Source organism: Pipistrellus kuhlii, unplaced genomic scaffold (assembly GCF_014108245.1).
Source record: "Pipistrellus kuhlii isolate mPipKuh1 unplaced genomic scaffold, mPipKuh1.p scaffold_m20_p_2, whole genome shotgun sequence".
NCBI lineage: Eukaryota > Metazoa > Chordata > Mammalia > Chiroptera > Vespertilionidae > Pipistrellus > Pipistrellus kuhlii.
In genome coordinates, this window is record NW_023425515.1 from 158,419,993 (window position 1) to 158,443,587 (window position 23,595).

General features: G+C 42.5%; 1 protein-coding gene across 12 annotated transcripts in view; it reads left to right on the forward strand.

Moving 5' to 3' along the window:
- Positions 1 to 23,595, forward strand: part of DAB1 (DAB adaptor protein 1) — a 387,139-nt gene that overhangs the window by 298,682 nt on the left and 64,862 nt on the right. For all 12 annotated transcript variants that reach the window (XM_045584556.1, XM_036445795.2, XM_045584560.1 and 9 more), the window contains exon 5: positions 23,242 to 23,373. In XM_045584556.1, coding sequence (XP_045440512.1) covers positions 23,242 to 23,373 — 132 coding nt within the window. The remainder of the gene's footprint in view (positions 1 to 23,241; positions 23,374 to 23,595) is intronic.

Here is a 23,595-nt window from a genome sequence, read left to right on the forward strand (position 1 = left end):
CTAGAGAAGGCACTCAATCAGTGCTGCTAAACAAATAGGAGAATAAATGAACAACAACATAACTTGGAGCCTGATTCTGTTATACCATCTTTTTGGATACATGCAAACTTCTGAAAAAATAACCGCAATGTAGCACTTAACTATGTGCCAGGCACCATTCACAGCAGGTACATATATTAATTAATTGATGCACTTCATCTTCATGATAACCTGATGAAGTAGATTCTACTTTTATCTTCATCTCACAGATGAGGAAACGGAGGTTAAGCAACATGCCCAAGATCCTGCCGCTAGGGATGATGAAGCTGGGATTTTTAACCTAATAAATCTTCCCCTTAGCCTCTGGCCTTTTATTGTTGTGACTGAATTGATTCAAAACTTCTTAAGCGGGATCCAGAGTCTTTCCTAATCTGTCACTCACTCTCTGCCTAGACAAACTGTGTATTCCAGCTGTCATGCCCTATTCTCACATCCTCAGTCAAGACAAGTGCAAATTAAGGGAGCTACTATATTTTGCAAATGTCACTTCTCTACCTGGAATTATATTTTTCCTTCCCTTTACCATCAGTTTAAATACAGAACTTGCTTCAAAGCCCATCCCAATTCATCCTTCTTCCTATTATATCTTCATAATCCACTCTTCCCTCCAAGAAGTCCCTTTCCCTCTAACTCACTGTGTGTAGTAGCCTTTGAAAATTATATGTGTGCAAATTTATGAATCTGTAATGAACCTGTGTTAGAATTAATGTTGTGTTGGCTTTTTCTAACCCTGTTTTCACCTTTGATTGCCAACTATTAGAGAATAGGGGCAGGTCTTAAATACTTTTAAGGTCCCCCAAAATATTCCTATTCCAAAGCCCCAGAAGTAGTAAGGATGAAATGTGTTGATTAAAAAAATCTTATGAAAAACTATGTATGTATTATACAACCTATTATATTAACATTTATCACTCAACAATGTGTAGTGTCTGTTGATCACACATGGTGTTCTAGGAACTGAGCTAATTTTCATTTCTCTTACAGATGCTATTAATACTAATAATAGCACCTAACATGTATTGAGCACTTACACTTTCTCAGACATTGTGCTAAGTAGCATATGGATCAGTTCTTTTAATCCCTACAAAACCCTATTATCTTCAATCTACAGATGAAATTGAGACTTGGAAATATTAAATATTATGTCTTATAAACACTATGCGTGTTTGTTTTTGCTCATTTTTTATCTACCCAAAAGTTTCTGACTCTTTTGAGGAGCTGAATGAATATCAGTTGAGTAAATGGATGAACCGATGAGTTCATTTTAAAAATAGCCATCTAGCCCCAGAGTTGTCAATCATAATTATTATGCCACCCTGACTTTCTCAGTCCTATTTTATAGATAAGGATACTTAGATAATGAGAAATAAGGTAATTGTCCCAGTTCATGCAACTAAGAAATAGCAGAGCTGAGGCAATACTTTGGTCTATCTGGCTATCCTTGAAAAAGAACATTTAGCCCAAGGGTAATTTTACTATGTAAATGGTTTATTGGATAGAGTTACAATGTGTCCTCTTTTCCCATCTTTCTCAAAGACCCTCAGGGCAGTTGACATTGAATATATTTAGTATATGAGCCTAAGAATTGCCCGCTTTTTATGGAGTATTGTTTCAGCTCTCTAAAAAAGGCCTCATGATGGCTCATAGTATACTAGAACATTGATCCATAAATTGTAATCCTCATTTATTTTCATATCTTTAAACATGGAACAAGCCATAATCCCAGCGTGATAAATTAGAAAGTTTTATATGGTGCAGTTTTAATTTTTTTTTTTCCTAGCGCAGCTTATAAAATGCTTTCACAAGATGTTAGAGGTCAAAGGGACAGTAGAAACCATCCACCTCAGAAGTTCACTCCTGTGCTCCAGAGGCACTGGGCTCCAGTTAGAGGATGATGGGTTTGTTAAGCTATGTTCACATAAACCCAATTTTAAATTCCACACATTTCAGTTGAATCCTTATTTGTGGAACTTTGGTCAAGAATATTAACTCCTCTGAGCCATAGTTTTCTCCTTTTAAAATTGGAATTATGTATAATACTAGAGCCCTGATGTAAGAATTTATGCACCAGTTGGGTCCCTAGGCCTGACCTGCAGGATGGAGCTGAAACTGGCTCTCCAACATCCCCTGAGGGGTCCTGAATTGTGAGAGGGTACAAGCTAGGCCAAGGGACCCCACTGGTGCACCATCAAGACCAGGGAGTACTAGGGACGTTTGCCAGCTAGGGAGAGACCAAGGGAGAGCTCCAGAGCATGTCTAGCCCATCACAGTCCCAATTGGCCAGACTCCAGCAACAAGCTAACCTACTGGTTGGAGCATCTGCCCCTGGTTGTCATTGCACATCATAGCGACTGGTCGATCAATTGACTGTCTGTCCCCTGGTGGTCAGTGCACATCATAGCAACTGGAAAAACCAGTGACTGTCTGTCCCCTGGTGGTCATAGCGAGCAGTTAAGTGGCTTTAGGATATTATGCTTTGATTGGTTGAACAGATGGCCAGACACTTAGCATATTAGGTTTTTATTACATAGGATCATCTTGCATGGTTGCTGTCAGGATTAGACATTATGTAAATCAAGGACCAACTATACTGGTACCAAGTAGACAGTAAATAAATGTGAGCTATTATTTAATAAAAAAAACAAGAGAAGCTATATTTGCCTTTAATAAAGTTGTAAAGAATAAACAAAATGGAATTTTTTCTACCTTTATTAAGTTATTCATTCATGCCTTCATCAGCATGTATATTTCACAATCATTTTTCTAAGACCTACTTATCACTAGATGCCAGTCTGGACACTAAGATTATAATAATTCAAATACCCCATTACCCCTACACTCCTGGGGCCAGGATATAGCTGGGGAAACAGACACAAAAGTATGTAATTATGATACAATATAAAGGCTGTGATAGCTAAGGAGAATGTTGAGAACTCCAAAAAAAGGATACTGATTCCAACTTATGGGTGGAGGCATTTGTATGTGTGCCGGGGGCGGGGGGAGGGGGGGGAAGAGAGGGAAGGAGGGTGTGCTTTGAGCTGAGCCTTGTCAGATGAATAGGAGTTTTATTTGTTCAACAAATGTTTATTGATCAGCTACTATATGACAGATTCTAGGCCCTGGAAATATAAGAGTAAGGCAGGCAAGACAATAAATAAGAACAGAAATAAGTGAACAAATAATTTCGAGTAATCTACATATATAAACAGGTAATATGCAAATTAGGCCAGGACGCCATAGTGGGTCCACCAGACAGGACAAGAAGAGGTTGCATGTGCAGGGTCAGGGCAGAGCAGAAGGGGCCTCCCTGTGCCTGAGCTGGGTGAGGGCCTGATCAGCAACGGCCTAGGCTGCTTCAAGGGTGGGAAAAGGAGGCAGAACCAGACCAGTAGCAGCCATGGCTCCTGTGGGGCCCAGGGAGCAAGGCATGGCTGGACCAGCAGGTTGTGAGGTCCAAGGAGCCAGGCAGGGCCAGACTGGCAGCAACCGCAGGGTCTGCTGTGCTGTGGGCCCAGGTCAGGGCTTATACAAGAGGCAACCAATCGATGTGTCCCTCTCACATAGATGTTTCTTTTTGTCTTTCCCTCTCTCTTCCATGCTCTCTAAAAATCAATGGGAAAATATCTCAATATGACTCGTGGGTGGGCGGTGCCATGAGAGTTCAATTGCGTGCTGGGCTCCTAGTAAATATTATAAAGCCCATGAAAAAGGGTGGCCTAATAGGGATTAACTGAGGAGAGGACTTTAGCGTGGGTGGTTAAGGAAGGCTCCTGCACACCCCCTACTGGAAATTGAGCCCACAACCCCAGCATGTGCTCTGACTGGGAATCAAACTGGCAGCCTTTCTGTGCACAGGATGATGCCCAACTAATTGAGCCACACCTGACAGGACAATAAATAGTTTCTTAAAAAAAAAAATGGGAAATTTTTATCAAAACAGGAAAGGAAGGGAGGGAGGGAGATGTATAGATGGATGGATGTAGAGACAGTTTGAAATTTTAGATGTACTTTAAGCAGAGGACACTTCACACACACACACACACACACACATACACATACACACACAAACACAACACACAAACACATAATTTGTAAGAACTAATATATTATCAAGCACTTGGATTTTTGAATTAAATAGTTAGAATCAGGGAAGGACCCATTCCCAAGACTTTCACTTTCTAGCTGTTTGACCTTAGGCCTGCAACATCACCTCTCTGAACCCCACTGCTCTTCTCTGTCAAATAAGTGATCATGAAGCCTTCCTACTTGCTTGTAATGAGAAGTTTGATCTTATAAAGCAAGCTGAGCAACGCACGTGGAAGGTGCTCCCCAATGCCCCATCCCACTGGCCGAGCCCCTGGATGTGTCCCATTGTATCCACATGACTGAAAACTCCAGGCTACCTATTTGTTGGAATGCATGTCTTGAAGTGCAGAGAGGGCATTTGGAAGAAACCCATGTCCTCCTCCTTTTGCTCACCTGCTCGCAGGTGCACTGGGTGCAGGAGCCGTTCCCTTCAGCAGGCGCCTTTGTTCTGCTGCAGTTGCAGGCACCCGGTTAATCCTTCTGCTTCCCAGATGCTCCGGGAGCCGCTGTATTTTTAGCTCATCTCTTTTATGTGCCTCACTCCAAAGACATCTTATTATTCATTCCAAAACTTGACAACTCCTGTCGCGTTGTCCCGTCATTCTGTTTTGATACACAAAGGAAGGATGGAATGAAGCAGGCTCAAGCCCAATTCTTCTTCTGCTCAGTCCAGTTCTGAGCTGCCAGGATTTCTGGTCCAGTCTAATCATTGCCCCATTCTGGGTGTCAGGAGGATTCATTCACGTCCTCATCTGCCTTGTGTTGTAGAATGTGCAACTCTGTACTGCGGGCAGGTGGACTCAAGGGAGCCACACCCAGCAGTCACAGCCCAGTTCTGGGACAAGACTGAAAAGCACATGGCAGTGGCTGAAAACTGATTCAGCCAGGATGAGCATCTCTAACATTAAGTCTTAGGCTCAGCAGATATTAGTTAAGTATTGACTGTGCACCAGGACATGTGATAGGAGAAGACTTACATTTTGCATAAACAGGAAAGGTGGTCCCTCATAGGCAATGCTTTGAGTGACTTGGAGATGACAATATCACATGTATTAAGCACATCCTGTAGTCTGGGCACCTTCCTAAGCATGCCATGTGTTCACTCATATAATTCTCATAAGCACTCTTGTGGGTTGGAGATGGTGATTTCCATTATACAGGTGAGAAAGCAAAGTCACAGAAACAGAAAGTGACGAGCCCAGATGTCACAGCTTGTGATGGAGAAGCCGGGCTTTGCACCTGAGCTCTTAAGCACTGTCCATACTTGCCCTGGTCCCCCCATATGGCCTCCCCTTCTGGGTCCTAATAGCTGAGGTGGTGCCTAAAAGCCCAGAGCCTGGGCCTTACCTTGGTAGAGATTGTATTGCTGGTGTGCTATCAGGGACAAACACAGCTGGACAGTAAAGTGGTGAAAACTGATTTTATTTAACTGACAGTAGAGGAAAGAACTGAGCTCCACTAGAATTTATGCACCAGGACTGGATGTTTTAAGAGGAAAATGAGGTATAGGGAATAATGGGAGTTTGTGCAGACAGCCAGACCTGAGCAGAGCACTTTAGAAAAATTAGAAATTGTGGGCAGTTGAGGTTAGTCCACATGAAACTCACGTGGGTTTTCTAACTAATATTCATCCAACCTCCCATGGAGACTGGGAGTTGGGGCCCTCAGCAGCCTGATGAAAGGATCTATGCAGTTGAGAATAACAGCAGAGTGGAGTATAAAGGATCTAGACTATTTCACCGCCACCCCAATTTTTAAAATGAGAGAGGGAGAGAGAGAAACATCAACGTGAGAGAGAAACATCGATCAGTTGCCTCTTGCATGCACCCCGACTTGGGATCGAACCCACAACCTGGGAATGTGCCTTGACCAGAAATCTAACCTGCCAGCTTTTGGTGTTTGGGACAATGCTCCAACTAACTGAGCCACACTGGTCAGGGCACCACCCTAATTTTCTATCCAGGCCTTAAAAATTCTGCATCCCTAGCCCCTGCCTGCCTCCTCACTGCCACTTTCTGCCTAGCACGTTATGGTCCAGTAACCCCAAACTGATTGCAGTTCCCAATCTATAAAATGCCACTTTATAGCTTCCCATGTCTTTGTTATATCTCTGGGTGAGGTGTCTTGATTCCTACTACCCCCATGGTCTCTAATTTTTACCTGGTCAACTCCTATGAACCAAGTCCACTCAGGCCTCTATGCCTACTCTGTTCTTACCTTTGATATGGCCTGAGTACAATATTTACTTACTCATTCCACAAAACATCACTGAGCCCAACAGCATTAGTCATTGCGGGAGTGCTGATGAGGTAGTGGTGAGCTAGGAATGGGCACAGGACTGCTTTCCTAGTCTCTGCAGACTGATGGAGGGGACATATATGAACAAGGGAGTTCCTACAAATAAAGGGATAATTATAAACTGTGATATGTGATAGGAAGAAAGGGAATGGGTTTCTTGGAAAATAGTAAACAAAGGCACCTGACCCCCTGTCTATACAGAGAATATGAGCTCCTTCAAGGCAAGGATCTGACCATCTCTAGTGTATTGCCAGCCCCCGCACAGTGCCTGACACGGAGGAGTCCCATTACTAGAATTGAGTCAGTGGGCATGTCACAGCTGGGCCAATAGCTGGTGGTATTTTTTGTAGGAAGTACTGAGCAACTAAGCCAGACCTCCTCACCTGTGCCCTGCATGCAGCTGTCTCTGAGCCTGGCACAGACATGAAAACAGATTTTGGGAAGGAGGGATACATGAGCAGAGAGCTGGGCAGAACCTGGCCATCACTGACCTGAAGAAGATGGCCTGATATAGAAAAATGGGCATGAAGTTTGCAATCACACCGATGTTTACCACCAACTTCAAACACATTGATTAAACAGTGGTGGACAAGTTGTTTAACCCCTCTGAGTCTTCGTCTTCTCATCTCTAACAAGGAAAAGATAGAGCCAGGCATTAGAATATATTAGTTCATGCCAATGTTTCCCTCTGAGACCCTCAGGTGAGTTGAAGGAAATGGTGTTTGGCACATTTTCAGTGAGGGACCAACTTTGTACTAACTTCTTTTACTGACAGTTCATTTTCCACGGTAACAACCTAACAAGTCACAAGGCCAATTAGTGTAAGAAAAACAACTGAGCCTGGTACTCAGAGAGCTCAGCCCACCACGTTAGTGGTCTGGCGGTGTATGTGGGGAAATGCTGCATAACACTAAATGGGAAATAATTGGATAGATGTGGCTGTAAACTGCATAGTGCTCTGCTACACTCAGCTTCTGATTTAAGCAGCCAGGTCCAACAGTAATAGGGAAACTGAAGTTTTTCCTGTCTTGTATTGAAAAGCAGAGCAGAGTTGGCTGAGACCAGGACTGCCCCTCATTTTAGAGATGAGAAAATGGAGGGAGCAGAGACGGGACTAGATATCTAAGAACCTGTTGTTTCACCCCTGTATTCTCTTGGCAAACTCCTCAAATTAAGGAGATAACTACATTCCTTTCCTAAGATGGCCATAACACATGATGACAACCAAGTGGCTTCTTGTCTCAGAGTCCTGAGAAGCGAGAAGTCTGAGGTGAATTTCATACATCAGGCCTCTAGTTAATCTATAAGATCCCTATTTCCAAGGAAGGTCACATTCTGAAGTACTGATTTTCCCCCACATTTTTTTAATTTAATTATTATCTGTGTACATATTTTAACATTACCCCTCCTCCCATACATACCCTCCCTCCCCAGAGTTTTGTGTCCATTGGTTGTACTTATATGCATGTATATAAGTCCTTCGGTTGATCTCTTATCTCCCTCAGATCTCCCTACTCTCCCCGCTGTAATTTTACAGTCTGCTTGTTGCTTTACTGTCTTTATATCTGACTTTTGATTTTAAGGACGTCAACATACAGATTTTGAGACGGCACCATTCAACATGGAAAAATATTGATTCCTTCTGAATATTGTGAGAGGGATCTGTTCCATGCCTCTCTCCTGGTGTCTGACAGTTTGCTGGCCATCTTTGGTGTTCCTTGACCTCTAACCTTGGCTTTCATATCCGCCAGGCATTCTCCTTGTGCATGTGGCTATGTCCAAATTTCCTCTTTCTATGAAGACACCAGTTCTATTGGATTAGAAGCACACCCTATTCTAGTATGACTTAATTTTAACTAATCATATATAATAAAGAGCAAATATGCTAATGAGATCTAACAGCTGAATGACTCTCTGTACAGCCTTGCGGACAACCATCTGGATGACCTTCCAGATAAAGCCTGAGCTGCAAGAGCCAGCCAAAACAGCTGGGGCTAGGAGGGCCAGCTGAGGTGTGTGAGGGCCAAGCACCTTGCATGAATTTCATGCATTGGGCCTCTAGTTAATCTATAAGATCCCTATTTCTAAGGAAGGTCTCACATTCTGAGGTGCTAATTTTAAGGATGTCAACATACAGATTTTGGGAAGGCACCATTCAATATGGAAAAGTAACTGACAGTTGAAATAACAGAATCTTTGATCTGGAGAGGAACTGCCATTTATTAAGCATCACTAGGTGCCAGGCAGGATGCAAAGAATTTTAGCAGCATGATTTTATTTTGTTCTCACCCCAATCAAATTGAGTATATATGGGACACCAAGGTTCAGAGAAGCTGGGTGATTTGTCTAAGGTGACACAAGTAGTACAGATCTGGATTTCAGATGCTGGCCTGCATCTAATTCATAGTCATATGTTTCCTTAGAACCCAAGTTTTTAATAAAAATGGATCTTAGGAGTCATATTTATCATCGCCTTACTTTATAAATAAAGACAGCTTGACCTGGAATCCCAGCCTTCTCACCCCTAATCTAGCGTTCTTCCTCTTGGCTTCATTTTAGTCCATTTATTTTTATTTATTTGTTTATTTTTTTATAAGTTTCTGTTGGCATGCAAAGCTTCACTGTGACCAAGGCAGAAGTTAATATCAGACAGATTACAATGCAGAAAGTAATTTTCCATTAAATATAATCACCTCTTTTCCGCAGTAACTTGTGGCAAAACATGCTGTTTCATTCCCATTCATTCACACTCATTTTCCTACTTGCTGTAGTAATTTTACACCATAAGCTAAAATGTTGAAATCATTAGTTACATTACTGAATACCTATAATGGTTATTAGGATTCTTCATGCAGCAAATAACAGAAATAACAATAAGAATTTTAGGAGAGTGAAAAATATAGCAGTTAAGATACATTCAAAACTGTGTTCAAGTGCACAGAAGCTACCTGGGTCTGCAGCCATACCTGGCGGCAATACAGGGTCTGCCTTTATCAGCAGTGTGACCTGGGCAAGTTACTCAACCTCTCTGTTACCTCAACAATACAAGGAGGGAAAGTAATATGGGAGGCTGTTGGGTGATTTAAATAAATGAAGATTGAGAGTACTTGGCAGGATGCCTAGTATATAGTCAGCACTCTCTGAATCATACCCTTTTTTTTAATATAAAAAAAAATAAAGCCTGAATCCTTATGGATATTTGTAGAATCTTCCAAGTTTGGGATATTTTCCCCCAGACTTTCAGAAGTGTAAATTTTTCTTATATTTAGTCAACCTGAACTTTTTAAAATGTGGTTGTAAAAAATAGAAAAGTACTGGCTAATGTTATTTGTGCCATAGGAATGCAAGGATAAAGAAAATTCTAACTTTAAAAACTTCTAAGTCACTAAATGACCTTTTATGGTGGACCAGTGGTTACCTGATGGAACTGATAAAAGCCTTTTGTCTGCATCGACTTTCAATTAAGATTATAAAATGATCAGTGCTTTAATTTCCCCAGAGAGGAGGAAGGTATGGGAGATAAAGAAGGGAGCATGCTAAGATTTATTTTTTTCTCCAACATAGTTCTTTGAAAATGTTTAAATAAACAGAAAATTTTACCTTTTGCCATATTTGCTTTCTCTGACTCTCTCTAGATAGGTTAAGTGATCAATGAATAGACAGCCAGATAATAAATAGCCATGCTAGGTGTGCTCCTTGCTGCTGGGGTTTTATTGTTTCTAGGCCCTTCCTGTGAACAATGCTAGGTATATAGTTTTTAAATCATAAGTTCATGTTGTTATTTCCAATTAAAAAGTAAAATGATTAGGTAATTTCTAAATTTTGTATTTGCATATAATTTTCTTTCACTGAAAATCTTGCTTTCTAATAACTATGTATTTTTTTATATTAATACTAGAGGCATGGTGCATGAAATTTGTGCACGGGGGGGATGTCCCTCAGCCCAGCCTGCACCCTCTTCAATCTGGGATCCTTCTCACAATCCAGGACTGCTGGCTCCCATCTTCTTGCCTGCCTGCCTGATTGCCCCTAACCACTTCTTGCCAGCCTGATCGCTCCCTAACCACTTCCCTGCCAGCCTGATAAATGCCTAACTGCTCCCCTGCCAGCCTGATTGCCCCTAACTGCCCTGCCCTCCTGGCCTGGTCACCCCTAAGTGCCCTCCTCTGCCAGTCTGGTTGCCCTTAACTGCCCTACCATGCAGGCTTGGTCACCCCCAACAGCCCTCACCTGAAGGCTTGGTACCCCCGAACTATCTTCCCCTGCAGGCCTGGGTCCCCTCCCCAACTGCCCTCCCTTACAGGCCTGGGTCCCCACCACTGCCCTCCCCTGTCAGCCAGGTTCCTCCTCAACTGCCTGCCCTTGTAGGCCTGGTCCCCCCAACAGTCCTCCCCTACAGGCCTGGTCCCCCACCAACTGTCCTTTCATGCAGGCCTGGTCTCCCCCAATTGTCCACCTCTACCAGCCTGGTCATCCCTAACTGCCCTGCCCTGTTGGCCTGATTGCCCCCAACTGCCCTTCCTTTCAGGCTTGGTCCCTCCCAACTGCCCTCCCCTGCAGGCCATCTTGTGATGGCCATCTTGTGTCCACATGGGGTGGCCATCTTTAACCATATGGGAGTGGCTATCTTATGTGTTGGAGTGATGGTCAATTTGCATATTACCTCCTTATTATATAGGATGTACCCAAAGCAAATTCAAAATTCCAATATTAATTACTGTTAACGATAAACTAGGCATAGACTTGAGTGTTGATGAGACTTTCTAAAAGCCCTTGTTAACCTGATATTTCTTGGGCAAGTCACTTCTTTCTGAGACTATCTTTTGTTGTCTAAGATAAGGATAACGATGATTATTGTGTTGTTCAGAAATCTCTTGGTTTGCAAGTAATATGAAACTCAACTCAAAAATTCTTAAGCAACAGAAGGAATTTACTGATTTATATAACTGGAAACTACAGAGTTAAATTTCTCTGGATCAGGAGACCCAGGTTCTCAGATGAGGCTATAAAGTTTGAAACTCTCTCTTGAACTCTTAGTTCTTTCTCTTTACCACCATCCTTTGGCTACTCCAAAACTGTTATCCTGTCATCACTAAGGAAGAGCTCACCTGAGGGAACCATGCTTTGGCAATTGAACACTATGTAACAGCCATTACATTGATAATTTTAATTTAGGTTGTCTGGGATAACATCCAAGGTATTAAGAGCCTACCATCTACCAGATACCCTGCTAGGTACATCAAGTAATCTTCCCCATTTCTTTGTAAGGGAGGGATTGCTCCCATTTTATAGGTGAAAAAACTGAGGCCCAGTAAAATAAGGTGACTCGCCTGCCCATGCCTCAAAGCTGAGATTCAGATCCTTCCATCACACTTTATGCCTTTGGAAGTAGAGACAAACAACACAATGTACAAACTATTCCGAGTATGTAGCAGAAAAGGAGCCCTCCACCTGCCTTCAAACACACACACACACACACACACACACACACACACACACACACACCACTGTGGACTTTTGAGAGCTCTAACTGCATCTTAACCATCTCTGGTGCCTTGTGTACCCTCGTACCTAAGGGCTTTGGAGCTGAATGAGAAAAAATAGCAAGGCCAGGCCACCACCAACTGTGGCTGTGCAATAGCCACATCATAGGTCATGGAACATGGAGTTTGGATTGAACCCCAGTGTTAGGAGACTAGTGTTTCACATAGAAGCCTGTTTTCTGTTTGACATGGTTTTTACATCTCCTGCACTGAAATCTGCTTCATTGTCACTCTGGTGATTGCTAATTGGTTAAGCACACCTGGCTCCACTTTGCCTGTTAGACAAATTTAAACCCAAATCATGGGTCTAGGATGTTCTCAGCTGGTTAACTGGTTCCTCTCTCTATTTTTAGGTCAGGGCTTCGGTCCCATCTTCCAGTGCCTGTGTTTATGGTCCCTTCTTCCAGTGCCCTGTGTTTATGACATGTGTAGAGAGTGACTAAGAAGCTGTCTTTTATAGCTGTCATCTTGTTATAAAACTTAAAAAGGATTTAAAGAAGTGTCGAGAGCAAACCAGGACATGAGAATTTACTGGATCCAATCTCCTCATTTTCACAGCTGAGGAAAGGAATACTGGAGAGGGAAACAGAGGCACAAATAAGCAAAGAGTCTGTGAGGTTGTGAGGGAGTGGTTTCAGGAAAAGACTTGGACTCAGGATCCTGCTGATATTCATTCATTCAAAATATTCATTTAAGTATGGCAGTCTCAAAAAGGTAGAAAGTAGAATGTGGTCGCTAGGGACTGAGGCAAAGTGGGGAAGGGAAATTAGTGTTTAATGGTGGATGGTTCAGTTGGGGAAGATGAGAAAGTTCTGGAGAGAGATGGTGGTGATGTTGCAGAACAATGTGAATCTACTTAATACCACAGAACTGTACCCTAGCCCAATCAGGGTCAGCCAAAGGAATGACATCACCACCGGAGTAAAACCCCAGGGCTTGGCGAAATTTGCTCTCTTCCGCCATGCTGCTGGCATGAATGGGATAGAGCCCATGCTAGCATGGAAGAGGCTCTTTTGTTTATTGCATCGGACTCGGCTCCCTGGTGGTCCTTGGGGATCACGAAGTCTGGGCCAGAAACCAGCTGCTTTCTTGTGTGGACATGAGTATGGACTTGGGCTGCCAGCAGCAGTGTACACACACCACACACACACACACACATGTTGAGATAGGTATATTACTAGCATTACCTCTGACCCAAGGACAAGTTCTACCAACTTAGAAAAGTGTTAAAGGTTTCAGTACCAGTTCAGTGTAAAGAGTTCTCCCGTGGCCTCCTTGGAATTCAACCAAGAAAACTGAATCATCCCATTACAGGTCCTGGGCAGAGGCCAGGACTATGACTGACCCCACTTAACGCTGAAGCTCAGAACTGTAAACTTAAAATGGTAAAGATATGTATCTTCACCACAATAAAAATATATACATACTAATTCTTACTGTACATCAGGCACCATACTTAATGTTCAGGATCACCTCCAGTATATTCACCGCAAGCATCTTTGCTATAAACATCTTTGCATTTTTACCGCAAACATTTTTGCAGTACAATTAATTGGCCATAAGATGATTCACCGTGAAATATAAGATAACTGATTGACAGTTTGGTTTGCTGTTGGCATATTTAATGTATGTAAGATGGTTGTCAGTTTGGTGTCATGTCTCCATTATATTTTATCAAGCTGAGCCTTCATAATGGGCTATACAGTGACGAGGAGATGTAGTGGTCTTAAAATAGCGCATGATGACAACTATGTGTAAACCAGATTGCAAACCTACATGTTAAATCAGATTGCATGCTATGCTTGAAAATGATAACACAGATTGCAAATCCTTCGGTGAACATATTATCCCCTCCTACCGTCTAAAACCAAAAGTTTACCAAGCTACAGGAAACATAAAATAGGCTACTACTAATTCACAATAGTCTCTGAGAGCATTAATTATATTTTTCAGTTGGAAACTGATACCTCTCTTAATGAAGGAAGAAATTGTAGCAAGAAAAGGAAAGTGCATTGCCGAGCAAAGAAACAAATCAAGTAAAAAAAAAAAAAAATTGTATAATGCTATGAACAAAAGACCTTAAAGATTTTTTTTGCAATAGTTCTTTTTAAATCTTGTTATCAATAGTTTGTTTTGTTGTGTCATTTTTAAATTCCTCTTTTGCTTTTTATTTTATCTTTGAGGACAAAATTGCCTTCTGGCCAATTAGTTGTGTAGCAAAAATGCTTGTGGCCAAATGTCAAGAAGCACTCAGGATGAGAAGATGAGGAAAAAACATATTGTTGCTGCTACTGCCCTGCAGCTGAGGCTTATGTATGTGCCCCACATGGGAAGTCCAGGAAGCTGTGAGGTCTTGCAGCTTGGTAACCAAGTCTCTGCAGAAAATTCAGGGGCACTTTTGAGAATAGACATCTGTTCTGAGGTCTGAAAGGGAAGGAGCTGAACTGTCCAGGCAGATGGACTAGCGTGTGCAAAAACCTGGGATGGGAGTATGGTGCTTTTGAGGAACTGAAGAATGGCCAGGTGGTGGGAAACAAGGGACCATTATGAGAAGTCAGGCAGAGGCCCTGGCAAAAGTGTTTGCCTATTTTAGGTTTTCCATAGCTTGGCCAACTTTTGGTTTTATCCTGTGATATAGTTTAAGCCTATGAGATCAACCTAATTAAATCTGGTAGATTTTCCCTCAGTCCCTTTACACTCTGGTGTCACTATTAGAAAAAGTGGATGAGTAGGGGCTGGTACTACTGTGTGAATCCATGCTGGAAATCATGCCTGTGACCTAGGTCTGGTAATGGAGATAAAGAGGAATGGCCAAAGTAAAAGGTGTTTGGGAGTGAAATTGACAAGATATGGTTATGAGGGGGTGAGAAGGACAGAGGCTCAAGGCTGGTTGTGGAAATGAACGAAGGTGTGCACAATAAATTCACATAATAACAAATATTAAAATAAAGAAAAAAGCATTGTGCTTTTTTCTTTATTTTAATATTTGTTAGTATTTTAATTCATATCAGTATTTTATATAGTTAATATAAAATTTTTAAAAATTATATATAGACTAGAGACCAGGTGCATGAAATTTGTGCAATGGAGGGGGTTCCCTCAGCCCAGCCTGCCCTTTCTCACAGTCCAGGAGCCCTCAGATGTCCTACTGATGACTTAGGCCCGCTCCCCTGTCCCTCTGCCAGAGGCAACCAGCTGATTAGGGAAAGGCACCACCCATATCATCCCCTAGCTGCTGCTGCCTCTGGCCTCCCTCTGCAGGAGGCGACCCAGCGATCAGGGGAAGGCAATGCCCCTATCACACATCTGCTACTGCCACTGTCAGCTGCAATGCTGCCTAAGCCTTGGTCTTTGCAGCCACTGTGGCTTGCCTGAGCCTCACCACGCCCTCATTGCCTGAGCCTTGGGCCCTCATAGCAGCAGCAGCCATTGGCAGCTTGCCTGAGCCCTGGCCCAGCCCTGGGCAAATGGCAGCTGCCATGGGTAGCTTTCCTGAGCCTGGGGCCAGCCCTGGGTAAGTGGCAGCCACCATTGTATCCCCAACCCTGCAAGTCTCCGCCCACCCATGCGTGCTGCAAGTGCAACCTACTGATTGATGGTTACTGTGATGGCCTCCCGACCAATTTGTGTATTACCCTATTATTAGATAAATAGGTCTACTGGTCACTTTGACATGCACTGGCCACAGGAGGCAGACTTTCATCACAAGAGATGCCCCCTGGTGGTCTGTGCACTGAAACAGCCAACCTCTTGCAGCCAGCCAACATCCCACAGTTGGCCAACCTCCTGTGGTCCCTCCCCTGGCTGGCCCCAATTGACCCTAATTGCCATCTCTGGCCAGGCCAAGGGACCCCACCTGTGCACAAATTTGTGCACCTGGCCTCTAGTTATAAATAAGCAAGAAGCAAGAGTTCAAAAATCAGTAGCAATTCACCACTTGAAAGAACCCTTGCTAAGATTTTGTTGGATACATTTCCAGATTTTTCATATACATACAGACACAGAGAAAGAAATGCATACTTTTATTTTCAAAAACAGGAGTATATTAAACATACTATTTTGTGATATGATTTTGATTCATTCAACAAGATATTATGATTATATTTCCACTTCAAAAAATAAATTATGTCCCCAAGATGACTTTCAGTGACTGCATATTATTTCATCGTATAGAGAAATGCAATTTCTTCAACCAGTCAGTTAATGTTCAGCATTTCTAAATTTTCACTGGTCTAATAGCACTTCGGGGAATATCTTGCATCCAAATCTTTGCCCACATCTTACATTATTTACAGATAACTGAATTTTTACAAGAAGATTCATAGGGAGAAAGTTTATGCATGTTTTCAAGGCTTTGAAACATATAGCCAGTCTGCCCTCCAGAAAAGTTGCACTAAATCACACTTCCACAAATAACAAAAATCACCATAATGGCCAACACTTACATAACCCTTATTATGAGCTTTGCACCCTTTCAGGCTATTTACATATGCTCACTCATTAATCCTCCTAACAGGACCACAGAGAGGCACTGTTATTCCCATTGTACACAGAAATCTAGGGGCTCAAGGAAATACCTGTTTCCCCACACTTTTGTCAACACTGAATGGGAACCATTTTCTTTCTTTTCTTTTCTTTTCTCTCTCTCTCTCTCTCTCTCTCTCTCTCTCTCTCTCTCTCTCTCTCTCTCTCTCTCTTTTGTGGGAGAGGCGTGGCATTTTATTTATATCAGGCACGAAAGACCCAGTACATAAATTTGTGCACAGGTGGGGTCCCATGCTTGGCCTGCTGGGATTGAGCCCCAGCTCATGCCCTCAGCCTCGCAGCCCCACCTGGCACCCTGCCATAGCCTGGTACCACCTCCTCACCTGCTCTACCATCCCACCTGTGGGACAATTGATTGGGCCAAGCCCCCTGCCACTACTGTGGTCACCATCTAAAGGTGATTTGGCCCTTGCTTGCACCCACCTTGGCCTGTCACTACCCATTTACCTGTTCCACCATCCCACCACAGCCTAGTTCTCATAGCACAACCTGCAGCTGCCACCCACTGCCAGCACAGCATCACTGAAGCCCACCATGTTCTGTATTAACCTCTGGTGGTCATCATATATCATAGTGGGTGATCAAACTCCCCATCAAACAATTTTGCATATTAGGCTTTTATTATACAGGATAGTTTATACTAATCAATGTAATATTTTCAACAACCTTTTAGGTTCTATGTCATTCTTTGAATTATAAAAGGAGAGAAAATAAGGTACAGAAAGTTAGAGTGATGTGCCCAGGGCTACACATCTGATAAAGGAAAGAGCTTAGATTTGAAGTATGTTCTCTCTGGTTCCAGAGTTCATATTCTTTCCTCTGTTATCACACTGCCTCCTCAGCTAGAGACAAGGGTATTCGGAAACTTAGTCTTGTTCTTGAGTAAAACTTCTGGAAGATCTTAGAATGGGAACTCCAGGAAGAATTCACTCTAACCTTTTCCATAAAGCATATGATGATGGGGTGTCTGGGGCTGGTACAGAGGTTGCCTCCCAGCCTCATTGGTGCTGTGATGCAGGGAACACATCCAAAAATATGTTAGAAGAGAGAAAGGCCTTTATAATGAGCTTTTGTCTTGTGAGGTTTTAACTACTGTAATTGCCTATAATGTGAAGGAGTATATTTTTCTATGTATCTATTTTTATTGTGTCTATCTGCATACTTGCTTTTTTATTTTGTTTTATTTTTTATTAACTCAAATGCTGGTGGGTATTGTTTCTGTGAATAGTTTTGCCTACTCATACTCATACATACATATACACACAGTAATAATATGAAGGCTAAATGGAGTAGAATTTATACTTTACAAAAAGCTAGTGGTAAAATCTGAGATGATGACTTTCTAATCCATACTGTATTTAATTGGCTGTATTGAACCATGGTACAAATTAAGTCTTCTCTGTAATCTATTTTGTCAGATGGTAACCCTCCAAACAATTTGATACTTCATTTAAACATTGGTAAATGGCTCATGGAAATGCTAATGGAAAAAAAAAGGATTTAATGATGATCAGCTATGAAACCCACTATTCACAAAATGAATTCTGGGTGAAATGTCTTGAATTAATCTGATTCAATTACTCATTGAACATTTATTGAGCAACTACCTTGTGCAATGTATGTCCTCAGATGCTTGGTTCTTCCTTTCTTTTTCTTCTTTTCTTTTTAAATTTATCAAACATTAGCCAGCATTTATAGTTCAAAAGGAGCAGTATTATGATCTAGGATAAGATTGAGGAGGACCAGACATCTATCTTTCTTTTTAGGAGCTAACATCCCCATAATGGAGCGAAAGTATGTTTTTGGGACCTAAAGGTTTTGCAAGTTTAGTTCTTTCTGCCTAGGATGCTCTTTATCCTGATTTTCTGGGAGCTCCCCATTTATAGGATGCTGGGTTCAAGGTCAGCTCGTTTGTCAAAACTCCTCTGACACCATTCCTCGTTCCTACTCTGAGCCCAAGTAACATTCTACTCACATGTTTATTATAAAGCTTGTCTTGCTGTGGTGTCTTTGCCTCTTTGTGTTATGCAGTTATTGGGTCCTTGAGGGAGGGACTCTGTTCTAATAATCTGGATAGGTGTAGCACTTAGTATGATACCTGGAACATAACAGCTTCTCAAGAAATACATATGGTGTGAAAAAACTGGATGAATGAATAAATGTGAAACAAAATTAAGAAGTATGAAGCATTCCAGATAGAAGAATAAATTCAATGCAATGAGATCTAGGGAAAGGTATTATGACTAAGGGGATTGAGACAGTCAAGGATGACTGATGTGGGAGCCAGGCCTCGAAGCATAGTTGTGATGTAGTTATATAAGGTCCATGAAGTGAGAGCCAGAGCTGAAGATGGAGATCAGCGTGACCAATGGCACAGAGGTGGGAAAGTACAGACCCTGAAGTGGGAGTGATAAGTTCTTCAGATTATCTGTATCCAAGGTTACCTGAAGTTCACTCATGGAAGGAAGGTCAGACTGGATTGAGGAGTTTGATCTCTGAATTGCCTTTGGAATTGTTCAGTAACAACTTTCATTCATGAAGCAATGCGGGAGGGTTCTGAGTGGGAAGAGTAAATAAAGCTGTGGCAGAGAGATTGGGTGTTATGAAAGACTCCTTTTTGTTAAGATTGATTTTTGAGAGAGAGAGAGGGAGGAGGGAGAGGAGAGTGAGAGTGAAACATTGGAATGAGAGTGAAACATCAATCGGCTACCTCCTGCACGCCCCCTAGCAAGGATGGCCTGTACTCTGACTGGGAATCGAATCAGCAGCCTGTTGGTTCAAGAGGCATTGCTTAACCAACTTAGCCACAGAAGCCAGGGTGAAGCCTCTGTTTTTTAAAACCAGAATCTGGCTTTTGATTTTTTGGCAGTGCTTTAATATTTAGACTAAGTTTGTCCAAGGCAAAAATTGAGTTTTCAAAAGAAATGTGGAAGAAGGATGACCAAAATCCTCCCCATCTCCTTTAAGCTAGGGAATCTCTGATGCTTCCAGAACAACCCATGAGGTTCCAGGAATTTCCCATAGAAACCTGGGATGAAGCAGTGCTCATCTCTCTCACCTCATCTTCCCATGGAGCACCTGGTTTCCGAGAGTAACTTCCAGATCATGCTGGCTTGTCCTTTTTTTGGAGACCCTTATAGCTGATCTTTACTCCGACCTGATTATGATCTTCTCTGACCTCAAATACCTGCTGAAATCCAGAACAGCCTCAGCTGTGCTTCCCTATCCAGCAATCAATCCCTTTTTTCATCCCAGTTTGTCAGGGGTCATGGTTTTGTGAGAGAGACACATCAACTGGTTGCCTCTTACATGCACCGCAACCAGGGCTGGGGACCAAGCCTACAACTGAGGCATGTGCCCTTGATCTGACTAGGGAGCCAAGAGTCTAAGAAAAGGAGGCCTTGCCGAAACCAGTTTGGTTCATTGGATAGAGCGCCAGTCTGCGGACTGAAAGGTCCCAGGTTCAATTTCGGTCAAGAGCATGTACATTGGTTGCGAGCACATCCCTAGTGCAGGGTATGCAGGAGGCAGCTAGTCGATGTATCTCTCTCATTAATGTTTCTAGCTCTCTATCCTTCTCCCTTCCTCTCTGTGAAAAATCAATAAAATATTTAAAAAAAAAGAAAAGGAGGCCTTGATTCTACATAATCTTGTTTCCTTTTCTCCATTCTTTGTTATCCTGAGCAAGGAGAATAGGACCTAGGTTTAGTACTGGGCCTGCCAGAATTCTGAGACCTTTTATGAATAAACTCAGTTCTTTTATGAATAAACTCAGAGTTGAACTAGATGATGTCTAAGGCTCCAACTGTCTTTGATTGTGCTGATAAAATCTACTGGAAGACCCGAAGCAATTTTGAGGCTCAATGAACAAGTATTTGTAAGATCCTCTGAGTTGCCAAGATGAATGCGATATTACAACTATGGGAGTAGCAGGAATCTAATGTATCGATATTTGTATTGCCAAGTGTCTATATTATATCTGCACGGTTAAGGTGGTAGAAAGTGGAGACACATCCCCTCACTGACTATTAGTTTCCAAATGAATGAGACACTTTCTGAGCATTTTTTTTTTTAGCATGACATAAAATTTACTGTGGAAAAAGACAATGTTACAGATATCTTTAAGCACTTTATGCACACATGCAGCTACGCTTTGCAAGACAATATTAGGTATCATCAGGCATTAAAAATGTTTTGATTTTAAAATGCTTAATGAGGATTCTCAGGTAATTACATCATCTCTGTCTGTTGTCTTGCATAGTAGGTGATGGGTTACTATTGCACAGTCATAGCCAAATCTATAATAATTCCACCAGGAAGACTTCTAATCGTGGTTTAATTTTAGAGCAATATTCCACTTGGCAATCAATAAGCTACTGTCGTCAAACTTTGATTTAATAGGAGACGTGGATAACATCCTCCATATTACACACAGAGAAGACTACTTTCAGGAAAGGGGGAGGAGAAAGTCTTTGTCTCCCTCTTCCCCTGCTGCCTACCATTGGCTCTCACAAAAGCCTATAAATCAATACCCCCACGTAGTGTGAATATAAGCCTCATCAATTTTACATCATTAACACCATGGAAAAGCTACCGCTCTTTGAGCAGTTTTTTTCTGTTGGCTAAATATGTGCTCTTAATAAAACAAGGATAAACGGATTCTGATATTCTCCTAACAAACACTTATTTCTTCACCAACCTTGTTTGTGTTGAAATCCACTGGAATTATACAGTGATGTCCACTTGGGCAGCTAGGGATACTGGGCACTGACAACCCCTTCAGACATGAAGTCCAGTGGTTAGCAGGCAACCTGGACAGGGTATGATTCTGAAGGGAGCCTCACAAGGGGAATAAGGAGGTTAGTGAATGGTCCGGATTAAGAAGGGTAAGGTGTGGCAGTAAATCCTGTAGGGATGATTCACAAAGTTAGAAGCCTGGAAAGAAAGGTGGCACCAGTCTGGGAAGAGATGTTTTGGAAGACGTAGGCCAGAAGTCCAGAACTAAGGTGATGACCGGCATGAGAAGCAGATGTCTACTGTCTTCAGAGGCTGGTTGTGCTGTGAAGTTCTGATGGCTCATGGATTAAGAGAAATAGAATAATACCTTGGAGAACATCTAGTCCAGTGGTTCCCAATGTGTTCCTGATGTAGTTCCCATTGAGTGCCATGTCTTCCTCCATGGACTCAGGAAGGAGGAAGATTTGTGTCTCCCTTCCCAAAAAATGCATTGATTGTCATTCACGTTCCTACCTGAATTATTTAAACCCATAATGAATTTCCAATGAGAATCTGCTCAAAGATTAGCCAAGGAGCACAGCTACCTGGTACAATCCCAAATAAACTTGGCATTTTCATTTGCATGCACAATGAAATGTGCAGTCTTACTAGGAATAATTATTCATTTCTGTTTAGCTTTTTTAAATGTTTAAAATTGCTTGGGAGTTCTTTTTATTATCTTTACTGACCCAGTAGGTCCAGCACTTTGGATTAGGAGTCACTGACCTGATACAAACATTTCATTTGATAGAAGAATGCACTGAGGCCCATATAGTGAGTGCCTTATGCTCACACAGTGGCTAGAATTCAAGCTTCTTAATAGCCATCATGATGAAAAGGCCCTTCAAGTTATAAGGATCTTAAGTAGATGCATACATAACCTTGTACACAGAGTGCTGTTTAATGAGTGTGTGTGTGTGTGTGTGTGTATGTGTGTGTTTTAGATATACTTAATAGGCAAATGGTTATAAAGGTCACTATCGCCAACAGGATAGTGAACATTATTTGTTGAAACTTAAATAATCGAGGCAGGAAGGTCAGTTTCAAAATATTTTCAAATTACTGACCAGCTATCCCACCTTACCTTGTTCAACAACTTGGGCCAGGCACAAAACAAGGTTCTGGAATGACAGAGATGAGAAAGACAGACCTGGTGGGGAAAACAGGCAAAGGGAAGGCAAATGTGTCAGAGAAAGTCTTGGGAAGCAGGCCCCTAGGGAGCTGTGTGTGAAGAGTCCATCAGGAGTTTCACCATCACTGAGACTGACATTCCATGTAAACACAGAGGGAGAGGGAGGGAAAGCCTTGTTCAGGGGAGGTATCACAGAGGTGGTGCTATTTCAAATGGCCTTTGAAAAAGGAATAAGATTCAAACCAGTGTATAAAAGAACAGGCAGACAGAAAGAGGGGGCCAATTTATGAACAGCCTAAGATATGGGGGACCCCACGTCTAGCCTAGAAGGTGACTTTGGACAAGTTAGAGAAAGGGCTTTGTTCCTCAAGACACTTAGTCACCATCTGTGAGAACATTGTAACCATGCAAAGGCACAGGTTCTGTGATTGTGAGTGGCGCCCCCTGTGCCTGTGCAGTGTAGGTCTTCCGCCTGGTATGTGAGTGTGCTCTATATCCAGCCAGAGCTTGGACTGAGCTGTAGCAGAAACTCAGCCACTGAGCAAAGCTGACTGGCTAGGGAAGGCTGAAGGAAGCCAGCTCACAGATGCTCCGCCAGCGTTATGAGCAGTCCTGTTTACCTCTCGGGTCACAGCCCTAAGACCTAGGAGGGGAGCCTCCCTCTCTTATGGGCAGGCACAGCTCTCTTTCCTTCCATCTGGACCAAACAGCTTTTCCCAAGCCCTGCGGGCCTGTTCACACATAGCTGAAACACATCTCTCATTGATTAACAGCTCGAAGTGGAAGTCCCCTCAAATTTGTTCTTCCTTTTGTCTCTCGCAGGCCCTTCAGCATCACCATGCTGTTCACGAAATTTCCTACATTGCAAAGGACATCACAGACCACCGAGCCTTTGGCTACGTTTGTGGGAAGGAAGGAAACCACAGATTTGTGGCCATAAAAACAGCCCAGGCGGTGAGTACCCCATCCAAAGAGGGCACCTTCCCTTGTAACTTGTGGGTACAGTCACACTGCTGGTCTCTGGATGTTTGCCTCAGCGATACTGATATTCAGGTTCCCATCTAGAAAAGATCAACAGCCTGGAAGCAGGAAAACATCTCATGCCCATCCGGGTTTGTTGCTTTTTTTGCTAATGGGTATTTCGCAAGGACTATTTTCCTTTCTGATTAAGCAGGT